Source organism: Delphinapterus leucas, chromosome 8, assembly GCF_059928025.1.
Source record: "Delphinapterus leucas isolate spDelLeu-1000000601 "Yukka" chromosome 8, BTC_Dleu_Yukka2, whole genome shotgun sequence".
Classification (NCBI taxonomy): domain Eukaryota; kingdom Metazoa; phylum Chordata; class Mammalia; order Artiodactyla; family Monodontidae; genus Delphinapterus; species Delphinapterus leucas.
The window spans coordinates 63,304,327-63,317,117 of NC_143136.1; the positions used below are offsets into that span (position 1 = coordinate 63,304,327).

At 39.6% G+C, this 12,791-nt stretch overlaps 1 protein-coding gene across 1 annotated transcript in view; it reads left to right on the top strand.

Annotated features, from left to right (window-relative positions):
- Positions 1 to 12,791, top strand: part of ABCB11 (ATP binding cassette subfamily B member 11) — an 84,090-nt gene that overhangs the window by 47,491 nt on the left and 23,808 nt on the right. Inside the window, exon 17 of the mRNA XM_022569967.3 lies at positions 622 to 724. Within this exon, the coding sequence (XP_022425675.3) occupies positions 622 to 724 (103 nt within the window). The remainder of the gene's footprint in view (positions 1 to 621; positions 725 to 12,791) is intronic.

The following is a 12,791-nucleotide window of genomic DNA, read 5'->3' on the forward strand; positions in this document are numbered from 1 at the left end:
GGTGCACGGTAAGCTTCTGTTGAGTGAATGAATGAACACACCAAGTTAAATTATATTTCAATAAGAGATTTGTTAACTGAATCCATCCCTATGGGCAGTATATAGCCTGGAGAAAACCTCACTAGTGGCCCTCTTTCCTCCTACTGGTCCATTTGTATCCAGGTCGCATTGTGCTAAAGCAAACATCAGGGTGAAAGAGAAAGAGAGAGAGGGAGAGAAGGAGAGATAACAAAACTACAACCTACAAACAGAAGGGAGGTAACAGTGATGGACCATTGCCATTATAGCAATTAGTAGAACCGTGTGGGTTTGGAATGGATTTGAGTCTTGGACCTTCTTTTGGTGGACTAGTGGAACAACTTTGCCCCCCTTCTCTTTCTCCCTCCTCGGTTATACTCTGAATCAGGATCTAGCCTGCTGTCCACAGCAACCAAACTGACTAGCTTTGCCTTAAGAATAGCTCTATCAAACTTGATCAGGAAGCTCCCTTATCTGGTTACCATGTAACCTAGCAAACATTTCTGTTCATTTGACATAAGTGATGTAAACTCAGAACCAGCTGAGTCCTGTTCCAACCTGCCCATAATTTATAGGCTAATTCATCTTTCTGTTTACTTACAGAGCTTCCATCCGGCAACGGTCCAAGTCTCAGCTTTCTTACCTGGGACCTGAACCACGATTAGCACTTGTAGATCATAAGTCTACTTATGAAGAGGACAGAAAGGTCAGGTACCAATCGCTCATGGGGGGATGGAAGAAGTCTCTCCTGGAGACTACTGTATGCCCTTTAAGCGAAGATGAGTTTTCAAGGCCTTTATCTAGTATTATTTCACTAAGTCAAACTAAATGGGAGACTCCATTAAGACCTGATGGAAACTCTAAATTTTACATAATGTTTTACATGATATTTTAAAAGAAACACAAATTAATTAGATACTTTTAAGAATACGTGGTAACTAAAACTGAGCTATTAAGGCTTAACTGATAGTTCTTAGATGAACCATTCTAATAAACACAGGCAAATTACAGGTACTTAGCAGATTATTTGATTATGTAGGTATCCTTTAAAAATTTTTAAGGGTATCTGAAAACTATTTTTGTAAAATTTTAAATCTCCTTCTTAAATTATAGTAACCTTGGCAAAAGTGTTTGACAACAGAAATGTTTGATATACAAGTTATCACAAATTTTAAATTAATGGGGACTGATTAGGTTTTATGGGCATTTGTTCAGTTCATACAATTTTATAATAATTGTTTAAGAGTGCATTTAAAATTAACACTATTAATTTTAACATCATTCAAAACAACATAAAAATGAAAGAGATAGGAGAAGAATCAGCACATATAACAATATTAAATTTTCTTCATCAGGATGTCTATTGCTGTGGTGGGTACAGTCTAACTTTCACATAAGGTGACCATCCCTCCTTCTCAAATCCTTGCTTAATCACTGAACTTCATTCTTCAGCCCTGATACTCCCATTTTCGATCCCCCATTACTCTTCATTTGAATCTTTTCATGGCAGTTTTCTTATTGAGGCTTATTTCAGGTCATGTTGTCTTATCCTGTTACTAAATTATAAGCTTCTTAAAGTTGGTGACTATATATTATTTATGATTGTATCAACTTGGGCACCTTGCCTTCCCCTGAGAATAGCTCTGTCAAACCTAACCGGAAGGTCCTTTATTTGGTAACCATGTGACCTAGCAAACATTTCTGTTTATTTGACACATGTAAACCTAGAATCTGTTGAGTCCCGTTCCAACCTGCCCATGATCTACAGACTCTTTGATCTTTCTGTTTAGTTACAGAGCTGCACGTAGTAGGACATCAAGGGATTTTAAAACTAGGATGAAAAATTAAATTTTTATAGTAAAATAAGGTCCAAACCACAAGATATATAAAGAAAATGAGTCAGAGAATATTTTAATTACAAGCACATCCATTGTACATGATGTAATTTTAAATTGTCTTTAAAGAATTTCAGTATGAGAATCCATTTTGGGAGTAATTATAAACACTGATTCACCATGCCAAATTTGGAATAAAGTACTACTTAACAATCTTATAACTATGATGGAAGGATTATTAAGGCTCTCTTTTGGCTTTAATATATTGATAATAAATAGATAGAGGTCTCAATATCTAATAGAGTTGGTTTAAATAAATTTCATAGAAGAACACCTTGTCTCAGGAGCAGAAGGATGAATCCAGTGAGAGAAAATGTTTAGCAAGCATGGTTGCTTACTGCATCTTGCAATTAAGGACTCAGCATCTCTTCTAGTTCTAGAAACAGGTTCTTCATTTATGACCGTGATGCTGCCACTCATAACTACAAGATGCATTATGTAAGGAGTTTAATAAGCTTCAAGGGAGAAGGAACTAAACACTACCCTGACGTTTCAAACATAGCATAACATTGAATCGTATTCAATTTTTTAAAATAAATTTATTTGTTTTATTTATTTATTTTTGGCTGCATGTGGTCTTTTTTTTTAAACATCTTTATTAGAGTATCATTGCTTTAAAATGGTGCATTAGTTTCTGCTTTATAACAAAGTGAATCAGTTATACATATACATATGTCCCCATATTTCTTCCCTCTTGCATCTCCCTCCCTCCCACCCTCCCTATCCCAACCCTCTAGGTGGTCACAAAGCACCAAGCTGATCTCCCTCTGCCATGCGGCTGCTTCCCACTAGCTATCTACTTTACATTCAGCAGTGTATATATGTCCATGCCACTCTCTCATTTTGTCCCAGCTTACCCTTCCCCCTCCCTGTATCCTCAAGTCCATTCTCTAGTAGGTCTGCATCTTAATTCCTGTCTTGCCCCTAGGTTCTTTTCATCTTTTTTTTTTTCTCGGTATGCGGGCCGCTCACTGCTGTGGCCTCTCCCGTCGTGGAGCACAGGCTCTGGACGCGCAGGCTCAGCGGCCATGGCTCACGGGCCCAGCCGCTCTGCGGCATGTGAATCTTCCCGGATCAGGGCACGAACCCGTGTCCCCTGCATCGGCAGGCGGACTCTCAACCACTGCGCCACCAGGGAAGCCCCTGACCATTTCTTTTCTTTTTTTAGATTCCATATATATGTGTTAGCATACGGTATTTATTTTTCTCTTTCTGACTTACTTCACTCTGTATTACAGTCTCTAGGTCCATCCACCTCACTACAAATAACTCAGTTTCATTCCTTTTTATGGCTGAGTAATATTCCATTGTATATATGTGCCACATCTTCTTTATCCATTCATCTGTCGATGGACACTTAGGTTGCTTCCATGTCCTGGCTATTGTAAATAGAGCTGCAATGAACATTTTGCTACATGACTCTTTTTGAATTCTGCTTTTCTCAGGGTATATGCCCAGTAGTGGGATAGCTGGGTCATATGGTAGTTCTATTTTTAGTTTTTTAAGGAACCTCCATACTGTTCTCCATAGTGGCTGTATCAATTTACATTGCCACCAACAGTGCAAGAGGGTTCCCTTTTCTCCACACCCTCTCCAGCATTTACTGTTTGTAGATATTTTGATGATGGCCATTCTGACCAGTTTGAGATGATATCTCATTGTAGTTTTGATTTGCATTTCTCTAATGATTAATGAAGTTGAGCATTCTTTCATGTGTTTGTTGGCAGTCTGTATATCTTCTTTGGAGAAATGTCTATTTAGGTCTTCTGCCCATTTTTGGACTGGATTGTTTGTTCTTTTGTTATTGAGCTGCATGAGCTGCTTATAAATTTTGGAGATGAATCCTTTGGCAGTTGCTTCATTTGCAAATATTTTCTCCCATTCTGAGGGTTGTCTTTTCATCTTGTTTATGGTTTCCTTTGCTGTGTAAAAGCTTTTAAGTTTCATTAGGTCCCATTTGTTTATTTTTGTTTTTATTTCCATTTCTCTAGGAGGTGGGTCAAAAAGGATCTTGCTGTGATTTATGTCATAGAGTGTTCTGCCTATGTTTTCCACTAAGAGTTTGATAGTGTCTGGCCTTACATTTAGGTCTTTAATCCATTTTGAGTTTATTTCTGTGTATGGTGTTAGGGAATGTTCTAATTTCATTCTTTTACATGTAGCTCTCTAGTTTTCCCAGCACCACTTATTGAAGAGGCTGTCTTTTCTCCACTGTATATTCTTGCCTCCTGTATCAAAGATAAGGTGACCATATGTGTGTAGGTTTATCTCTGGGCTTTCTATCCTGTTCCATTGATCTATATTTCTTTTTATGTGCCAGTACCATACTGTCTTGATTACTGTAGCTTTGCAGTATAGTCTGAAATCAGGGAGCATGATTCCTCCAACTCTGTTTTTCTTTCTCAAGATTGCTTTGGCTGTTTGGGGTGTTTTGTGTTTCCGTACAAATTGTGAAATTTTTTGTTCTAGTTCTGTGAAAAATGCCAGTGATAGTTTGATAGGTATTGCATTGAGTCTGTAGATTGCTTTGGGTAGTAGAGTCATTTTCACAGTGTTGATTCTTTCAATCCAAGAGCATGGTATATCTTTCCATCTATTTTTATCACCTTTAATTTCTTTCATCAGTGTCTTATCATTTTCTGCATACAGGTCTTTTGTCTCCTTAGGTAGGTTTATTCCTAGATATTTTATTCTCTTTGTTGCAATGGTAAATGAGAGTGTTTCCTTAATTTCTCTTTCAGATTTTTCATCATTAGTGTATAGGAATGCAAGAAATTTCTGTACATTAATTTTGTATCCTGCTACTTTACCAAATTCATTGATTAGCTCTAGTAGTTTTCTGGTAGCATCTTTAGGATTCTCTATGTATAGTATCATGTCATCTACAAACAGTGACAGCTTTACTTCTTTTCCGATTTGGATTCCTTTTATTTCTTTTTCTTCTCTAATTGCTTTGGCTAAAACTTCCAAAACTATGTTGAATAATAGTGGTGAGAGTGGGCAACCTTGCCTTGTTCCTGATCTTAGTGGAAATGCTTTCAGTTTTTCACCATTGAGGACGATGTTGGCTATGGGTTTGTCATATATGACCTTTATTATGTTGAGGAAAGTTCCCTCTATGCCTACTTTCTGCAGGGTTTTTATCATAAATCGGTGTTGAATTTTGTCAAAAGCTTTCTCTGCATCTATTGAGCAACATGTATTACATTGATTGATTTGCGTATATTGAAGAATCCTTGCATTCCTGGAATAAACCCCACTTGATCATGGTGTATGATCCTTTTAATGTGCTGTTGGATTCTGTTTGCTAGTATTTTGTTGAGGATTTTTGCATCTATGTTCATCAGTGATATTGGCCTGTAGTTTCCTTTCTTTGTGACCTCTTTGTCTGGTTTTGGCATCAGAGTGATGGTGGCCTCGTAGAATGAGTTTGGGAGCGTTCCTCCCTCTGCTATATATTGGAAGAGTTTGAGAAGGATAGGTGTTAGCTCTTCTCTAAATGTTTGATAGAATTCACTTGTGAAGCCACCTGGTCCTGGGCTTTTGTTTGTTGGAAGATTTTTAATCACAGTTTCAATTTCAGTGCTTGTGATTGGTCTGTTCATATTTTCTATTTCTTCCTGGTTCAGTCTCGGAAGGTTGTGCATTTCTAAGAATTTGTCCATTTCTTCCAGGTTGTCCATTTTATTGGCATAGAGTTGCTTGTAGTTATCTCTCATGATCCTTTGTATTTCTGCAGCGTCAGTTGTTACTTCTCCTTTTTCATGTCTAGTTCTATTGATTTGAATATTCTCCCTTTTTTCTTGATGAGTCTGGCTAATGGTTTATCAATTTTGTTTATCTTCTCAAAAACCAGCTTTTAGTTTTATTGATCTTTGCTATTGTTTCCTTAATTTCTTTTTCATTTTTTTCTGATCTAATCTTTATGATTTCTTTCCTTCTTCTAACTCTGGAGTTTTTTTGTTCTTCTTTCTCTGATTGCTTTAGGTGTAAGGTTAGGTTGTTTATTTGAGCTGTTTCTTGTTTCTTAAGGTAGGATTGTATTGCTATAAACTTCCCTCTTAGAACTGCTTTTGCTGCATCCCACAGGTTTTGGGTCATCGTGTTTTCATTATCATTTGTTTCTAGGTATTTTTTGATTTCTTCTTTGATTTCTTCAGTGATGTCTTGGTTATTAAGGTGTGTGTTATTTAGCCTCCATGTGTTTGTATTTCTTACAGATCTTTTCCTGTAATTGATATCTAGTCTCATAGTGTTGTGGTTGGAGAAGATACTTGATACGATTTCAATTTTCTTAAATTTACCAAGGCTTGATTTGTGACCCAAGATACAATCTGTCTTGGAGAATGTTCCATGAGCACTTGAGAAGAATGTGTATTCTGTTGTTTTGGGGTGGAATGTCCTATATATATATCAATTAAGTTCATCATTTTTAATGTATCATTTAAAGCTTGTGTTTCCTTATTTATTTTCATTTTGGATGATCTGTCCATTGGTGAAATTGGGGTGTTAAATTCCCCTACTATGATTGTGTTACTGTGGATTTCCCCTTTTATGGCTGTTAGTATTTGTCTTATGTATTGAGATGCTCCTATGTTGGGTGCATAAATATTTACAATTGTTATAACTTCTTCTTGGATTGATCCCTTGATGATTATGTAGTGTCCTTCTTTGTCTCTTGTAATAGTCTTTATTTAAAGTCTATTTTTTCTGCTGTGAGAATTGCTACTCCAGCTTTCTTTTGATTTCCACTTGCATGGAATATCTTTCTCCATACCCTCACTTTCAGTCTGTATGTGTCCCTAGGTCTGAAGTGGGTCACTTGCAGACAGCATATATACAGGTCTTGTTTTTGTGTCCATTCAGCCAGTCTATGTCTCCTCGTTGGAGCATTTAATCCATTTACATTTAAGGTAATTATCGATATGTATTTTCCTATTCCCATTTTCTTAATTGTTCTGGGTTTGTTATTGTAGGTCTTTTCCTTCTCTTGTGTTTCCTGCCTAGAGAAGTTCCTTTAGCATTTGTTGTAAAGCTGGTTTGGTGGTGCTGAGTTCTCTTAGCTTTTGCTTGTCTGTAAAGGTTTTAATTTCTCCGTCGAATCTGAATGAAATGCTTGCTGGGTAGAGTAATCTTGGTTTAGGTTTTTCTCCTTCATCACTTTAAATATGGCCTGCCACTCCCTTCTGGCTTGCAGGGTTTCTGCTGAAAGATCAGCTGTTCACCTTATGGGGATTCCCTTTTGTGTTATTTGTTGTTTTTCCCTTGCTGCTTTTAATATTTGTTATTCGTATTTAATTTTTGATAGTTTGATTAATATATGTCTTGGCATGTTTCTCCTTGCATTTATCCTGTATGGGACTCTCTGTGCTTCCTGGACTTGATTAACTATTTCCTTTCCCATATTAGGGAAGTTTTCAACTCTAATCTCTTCAAATATTTTCTCAGCCCCTTTCTTTTTCTCTTCTTCTTCTGGGACCCCTGTAATTCGAATGTTGGTGCGTTTAATGTTGTCCCAGAGGTCTCTGAGACTGTCCTCAGTTCTTTTCATTCTTTTTTCTTTATTCTGCTCTGCAGTAGTTATTTCCACTATTTTATCTTCCAGGTCACTTATCCATTCTTCTGCCTCAGTTATTCTGCTATTGATGCCATCTAGAGTATTTTTAATTTCATTTATTGTGTTGTTCATCATTGTTTGTTTCATCTTTAGTTCTTCTAGGTCCTTGTTAAATGTTTCTTGCATTTTGTCCATTCTATTTCCAAGATTTTGGATCATCTTTGCTATCATTATTCTGAATTCTTTTTCAGGTAGACTGCCTATTTCCTCTTCATTTCTTAGGTCTGGTGGCATTTTGCCTTGCTCCTTCATCTGCTGTGTGTTTCTCTGTCTTCTCATTTTGCTTAACTTACTGTGTTTGGGTTCACCTTTTCGCAGGCTGCATGTTTGTAGTTCCTGTTGTTTTTGGTGTCTGTCCCCAGTGGCTAAGGTTGGTTCAGTAGGTTGTGTAGGCTTCTTGGTGGAGGGGACTAGTGCCTATGTTCTGGTGGATGAAGCTGGATCTTGTCTTTCTGGTGGGCAGGTCCACGTCTGGTGGTGTGTTTTGGGGTGTCTGTGGCCTTACTATGGTTTTAGGCAGCCTCTGTGCTAATGGATGGGGTTGTGTTCCTGTCTTGCTAGTTGTTTGGCATAGGGTGTCCAGCACTGTAGCTTGCTGGTCATTGAGTGGAGCTGGGTCTTGGCGTTGAGATGGAGATCTCTTGGAGATTTTCGCCATTTGATATTACGTGGAACTGGGAGGTCTCTTGTGGACCAGTGTCCTGAACTTGGCTCTCCCACCTCAGAGGCACAGCCCTGATGCCTGGCTGGAGCACCAAGAGCCTTTCCTCCACATGGCTCAGAATAAAGGGAGAAGAAAAAGAAAGAAAGAAAGAAGAAGATAAAATAAAATAAAGTAAAATAAGATAGAGTTATTAAAATAAAAAATAATTATTAAGAAAAAAAATTTTTAAGTGATTCAAAAAACGGACAGACAGGACCCTAGGACAAATGGTAAAAGCAAAGCTATAAAGACAAAATCACACACAGAAGCATACACATACACACTCACAAAAAGAGAAAAAGGTAAAAAAAAATATATATATATATCGTTGCTTCCAAAGTCCACCTCCTCAATATGGGATGATTCGTTGTCTATTCATGTATTCCACAGATGGAGGGTACATCAAGTTGATTGTGTAAGGAGATTTAATCTGCTGCCCCTGAGGCTGCTGGGAGAAATTTCCCTTTCTCTTCTTTGTTTGCACAGCTCCCAGGATTCAGCTTTGGATTTGGCCCCGCCTCTGTGTGTAGGTCGCCTGAGGGCGTCTGTTCTTCGCTCAGACAGGACGAGGTTAAAGGAGCAGCTGATTCGGGGGCTCTAGGTCACTCAGGCCGGGAGGAGGGAGGGGCACGGAAGCGGGGCTAGCCTGCAGCAGCAGAGGCCGGCATGACGTTGCACCAGCCTGAGGTGTGCTGTGCGTTCTCCCGGGGAAGTTGTCCCTGGATCACGGGACCCTGGCAGTGGCGGGCTGCACAGGCTCCCGGGAGGGGAGGTGTGGATAGTGACCTGTGCTTGCACACAGGCTTCTTGGTGGTGGCAGCAGCAGCCTTAGTATCTCATGCCCGTCTCTGGGGTCCGCGCTGTTAGCCGCGGCTCACGCCAGTCTCTGGAGCTCCTTTAGGCGGCGCTCTTAATCCCCTCTCCTTGCGCACCAGGAAACAAAGAGGCAAGAAAAAGTCTCTTGCCTCTTAGGCAGGTCCAGACTTTTCCCCAGACTCCCTCCCGGCTAGCAGTGGCGCACTAGCCCCTTCAGACTGTGTTCACGCAGCCAACCCCAGTCCTCTCCCGGCGCTGCGACCAAAGCCCGAGCCTCAGCTCCCAGCCCCGCCCGCCCCGGCAGGTGAGCAGACAAGCCTCTCGTGCTGGTGAGTGCCGGTCAGCACTGATCCTCTGTGCGGGTATCTCTCCGCTTTGCCCTCCGCACCCCTGTTGCTGTGTTTTCCTCCGCGGCTCCGAAGCTTCTTCCCCCCTCCGCCACCCGCAGTCTCTGCCCGCGAAGGGGCTTCCTAGTGTGTGGAAACCTTTCCTCCTTCACAGCTCCCTCCCACTGGTGCAGATCCCGCCCCTATTCTTTTGTCCTACCCAGGTACCTGGGGAGTTTCTTGCCTTTTGGTAGGTCTGAGGTCTTCTACCAGCGTTCAGTAGGTGTTCTGTAGGAGTTGTTCCACATGTAGATGTATTTCTGATGTATTTGTGGAGAGGAGGGTGATTTCTGCGTCTTACTCTTCTGCCATCTTGAAGCTTCTTCATTTGGTCTTTGTTGCTGTGCACGGGCTTTCTCTAGCTGCGGGAAGCAGGGGCTACTCTTCGTTGTGGTGCTTGGGCTTCTCACTGCAGTGGCTTCTCTTGTTGCGGAGCACGGGCTCTAGGCACGCAGGCTTCAGTAGTTGTGGCACGTGGGCTCAGTAGTTGTGGCACGTGGGCTATAGAGCACAGGCTCACTAGTTGTGGCACACAGGCTTAGTTGCTCCGCAGCATGTGGGATCTTCCCGGACCAGAGCTCGAACCCGTGTCCCCTGCATTAGCAGGCAGATTCTTAACCACTGTGCCACCAGGGAAGTCCCAATCATATTCAATTTTTGCATTTTAATTTTTTCCCCCTAGTTTCTGGGTAAATATTCGACAATAAAAGCAAGAGCGTTAGGAACGAAGGAAAAGAAAATTCAATTTTGTTGTTTTTGTTGAAGCTGGTAGATGGCTCGGCATTGTTACAGAGAACAATCAGATTTCCTGGAGGTCTGAAGATCATGTTCCCAGAGTTCTCATGAGGCAGGGAAAACTCAGAAGGGAGATATTTAAATAAATGGAAACCTAAATCAAATATAGAGATTAGTTTTAGAGAAACAAAAATGCTCCATAACCCAGTGTAATTTTATTAAGTTGACACTCTGATTTCTCTCTCTAGTTAAGGAAGGAAAATGAAGAAAGGAAGAAAGTGACAGGGACACCAATGCGATTTTGCTAAAGCTTGAAGCGAATAAAGGTCTTATGCTTATATTAATACTGCTCATTTGTAGGATAATTATATTAGAATCTTTTTGATTTAAAAATTAAGTATCTTTTAAAAGTAAACAACAGAATCAGGGTTAATAAAATTTAATCCTGTTTGGTTAAAGTATGGACTTTCTCATCCAAGTACATTTTAAAGTTTTTTAATAGTTAACTAAATTCTGTAAGATTAAGCACTGGCAAATTTTTTTTTTTTTCCTTATTTTGATGAAGAAGCTCTAACCTGACCTTCTGTTAATTGGGAGATGTTCTACCTTCTGTGGCAGTGCAAAAGTTTTACTTATATAAAGGAGTTATCTCCACCTTGTGGTCTCTTAGAGTTTTGACTCCAAAAACTTCAGGAAATGGTTTTAAAAGTCTGTCCTTCCAAACTCTAAGTGGGGTGTCTTGACTCCAAAAACTTCAGGAAATGGTTTTAAAAGTCTGTCCTTCCAAACTCTAAGTGGGGTGTCTGACCTAACATCTCATAGTTAGCTGGTGACAGAGCCATGACTACAGCCTGTTTTCTCTTCCTCTCCAAGCTATACTCTTGGCTCTCATAAATGGAGTCAGATCTTAGTTACAATGCTGACAACATTAAGAGTAGGATTAGGGGAAACCTGCAGGCTAGAGGTTCCAGTCTCTGATATCTAGGCATCTCTTTTAGGGAAACTAAAAAGGTAGAATATATAGGAGATTGAGTCAAGGTCAAATATTAGAAATCCATAGCTTCATCACAGCTAATTTGGAGACAGGGTTTAGGCAATGGTTGAGAGATAGGGCAGAGGATCTATAAAAATGACTATCAGTTTTTGGTTATTTGGAGAGTCCCTGCTTCTTGGTCATAGTTACCATTTCCTATCATATCTTAAAGTCGTTATCGAGGCAGGAGACCCCTATGGATTGGCATGACAAAGTCAATGTAACAAATTATAGAAATCGGGACATAAGGTTTAAGTAGGAAGTTATATTTTCACCTGACCTACACAAGGAGATGGAAGGAAGGAAGCTGGAAAAAGCTCATTGTCTAGCATTGTACCATCTACATTGTAAGTGAGTGATCAGTGTTTTTTAAATAAATGTTTTGTTGCATGTATGCGCCACGGGCATAAAAGCTTCATTCATTCTTTCATCCAATAAACACTGATTGCACACCTATCACATGCCAGGTATTGTGTTAGGGATGCAAAGATGAACAAGAGCCACTGTCCTTCTCCCTGCACTGGAGCTGCTAGCAGGATCCTTCATGACATATGATAAATAAAGGAGCACTGTGCAACTTGACATTGACACAATAGAGGCAGGAACCCTGCAGTGAGGAGGCATATATAAACTTTTATAATTGTATTTTTCTGTGAGTTACTGGTTTGCTATATATATATATATATATATATATATAAAAATATATAAAATCTTTAGCTTTTTAGCTTTTTTTAGATGAGTAAATTCATCTTTAGCTTTGCAAAATCCCAGAGGTAAAAACCCTTCTGTACATAGTGACTTTAATTTTCTTTTATTCTTCTACTGTCTTTTAGCAATATTAAATAAAAGTCAATCAAAAGTCAATTACTCAGGGACAGATTTCCTAGTTTTTGCATCATTCAGTCTTAATAGCCTCATCTTTTTGGGGGTTGGGGCATAGTTTCCTTTAAAGTCAAATTTTTAATGAAAGGGGAAAAAAGAAAATTATTCAAATTAATTAAATTTTGCTTCCTGTTAGCCTATCTTGGAATGTTAACTACTGGACAAAAGGTACTTCATACTGCTTTTAGATGTCTTTGGTTTTGTTGTTAAGGTTTAGGGATACCTTCAGATATCAGAAGACCAGGGAGATTTGTATCATGTCAGACTGTGGGTGGACCATCCTGTGGGACAGTGGTTCCAGGAAATGTTGGAGTTTAATGTCCCTAGATGGTATAGCACAGCTGACACTTTCAAAATGTTCAAACATGGCACCCCAAACATTTAGTTCTGGAAGGAGTTTTGGAGATTGTGTACTGCTGAGGACCTCAAAAAATGGGCTTTGTCATCAGAGTTACCTGAGGATTATTTTTTAAAACACAAATTCACACTTAGGCTTCCTAAAATAGAAGTGCTGTTGGTGGGACCCAGGTGTCTGTAATTTTAATCTTCGACCCACATGAGTCTGGTAAGCATCCAGAACTGGACACCAACCACTGTTTAGAACTGTAAAGGGTCTGATATTTTGCTCTATTGCAAGCTATAGCCTGACCCAATTTCATGGATGCTGGCAGAATACACAAGAGCCCTGCGTCAGAGACAAACGACC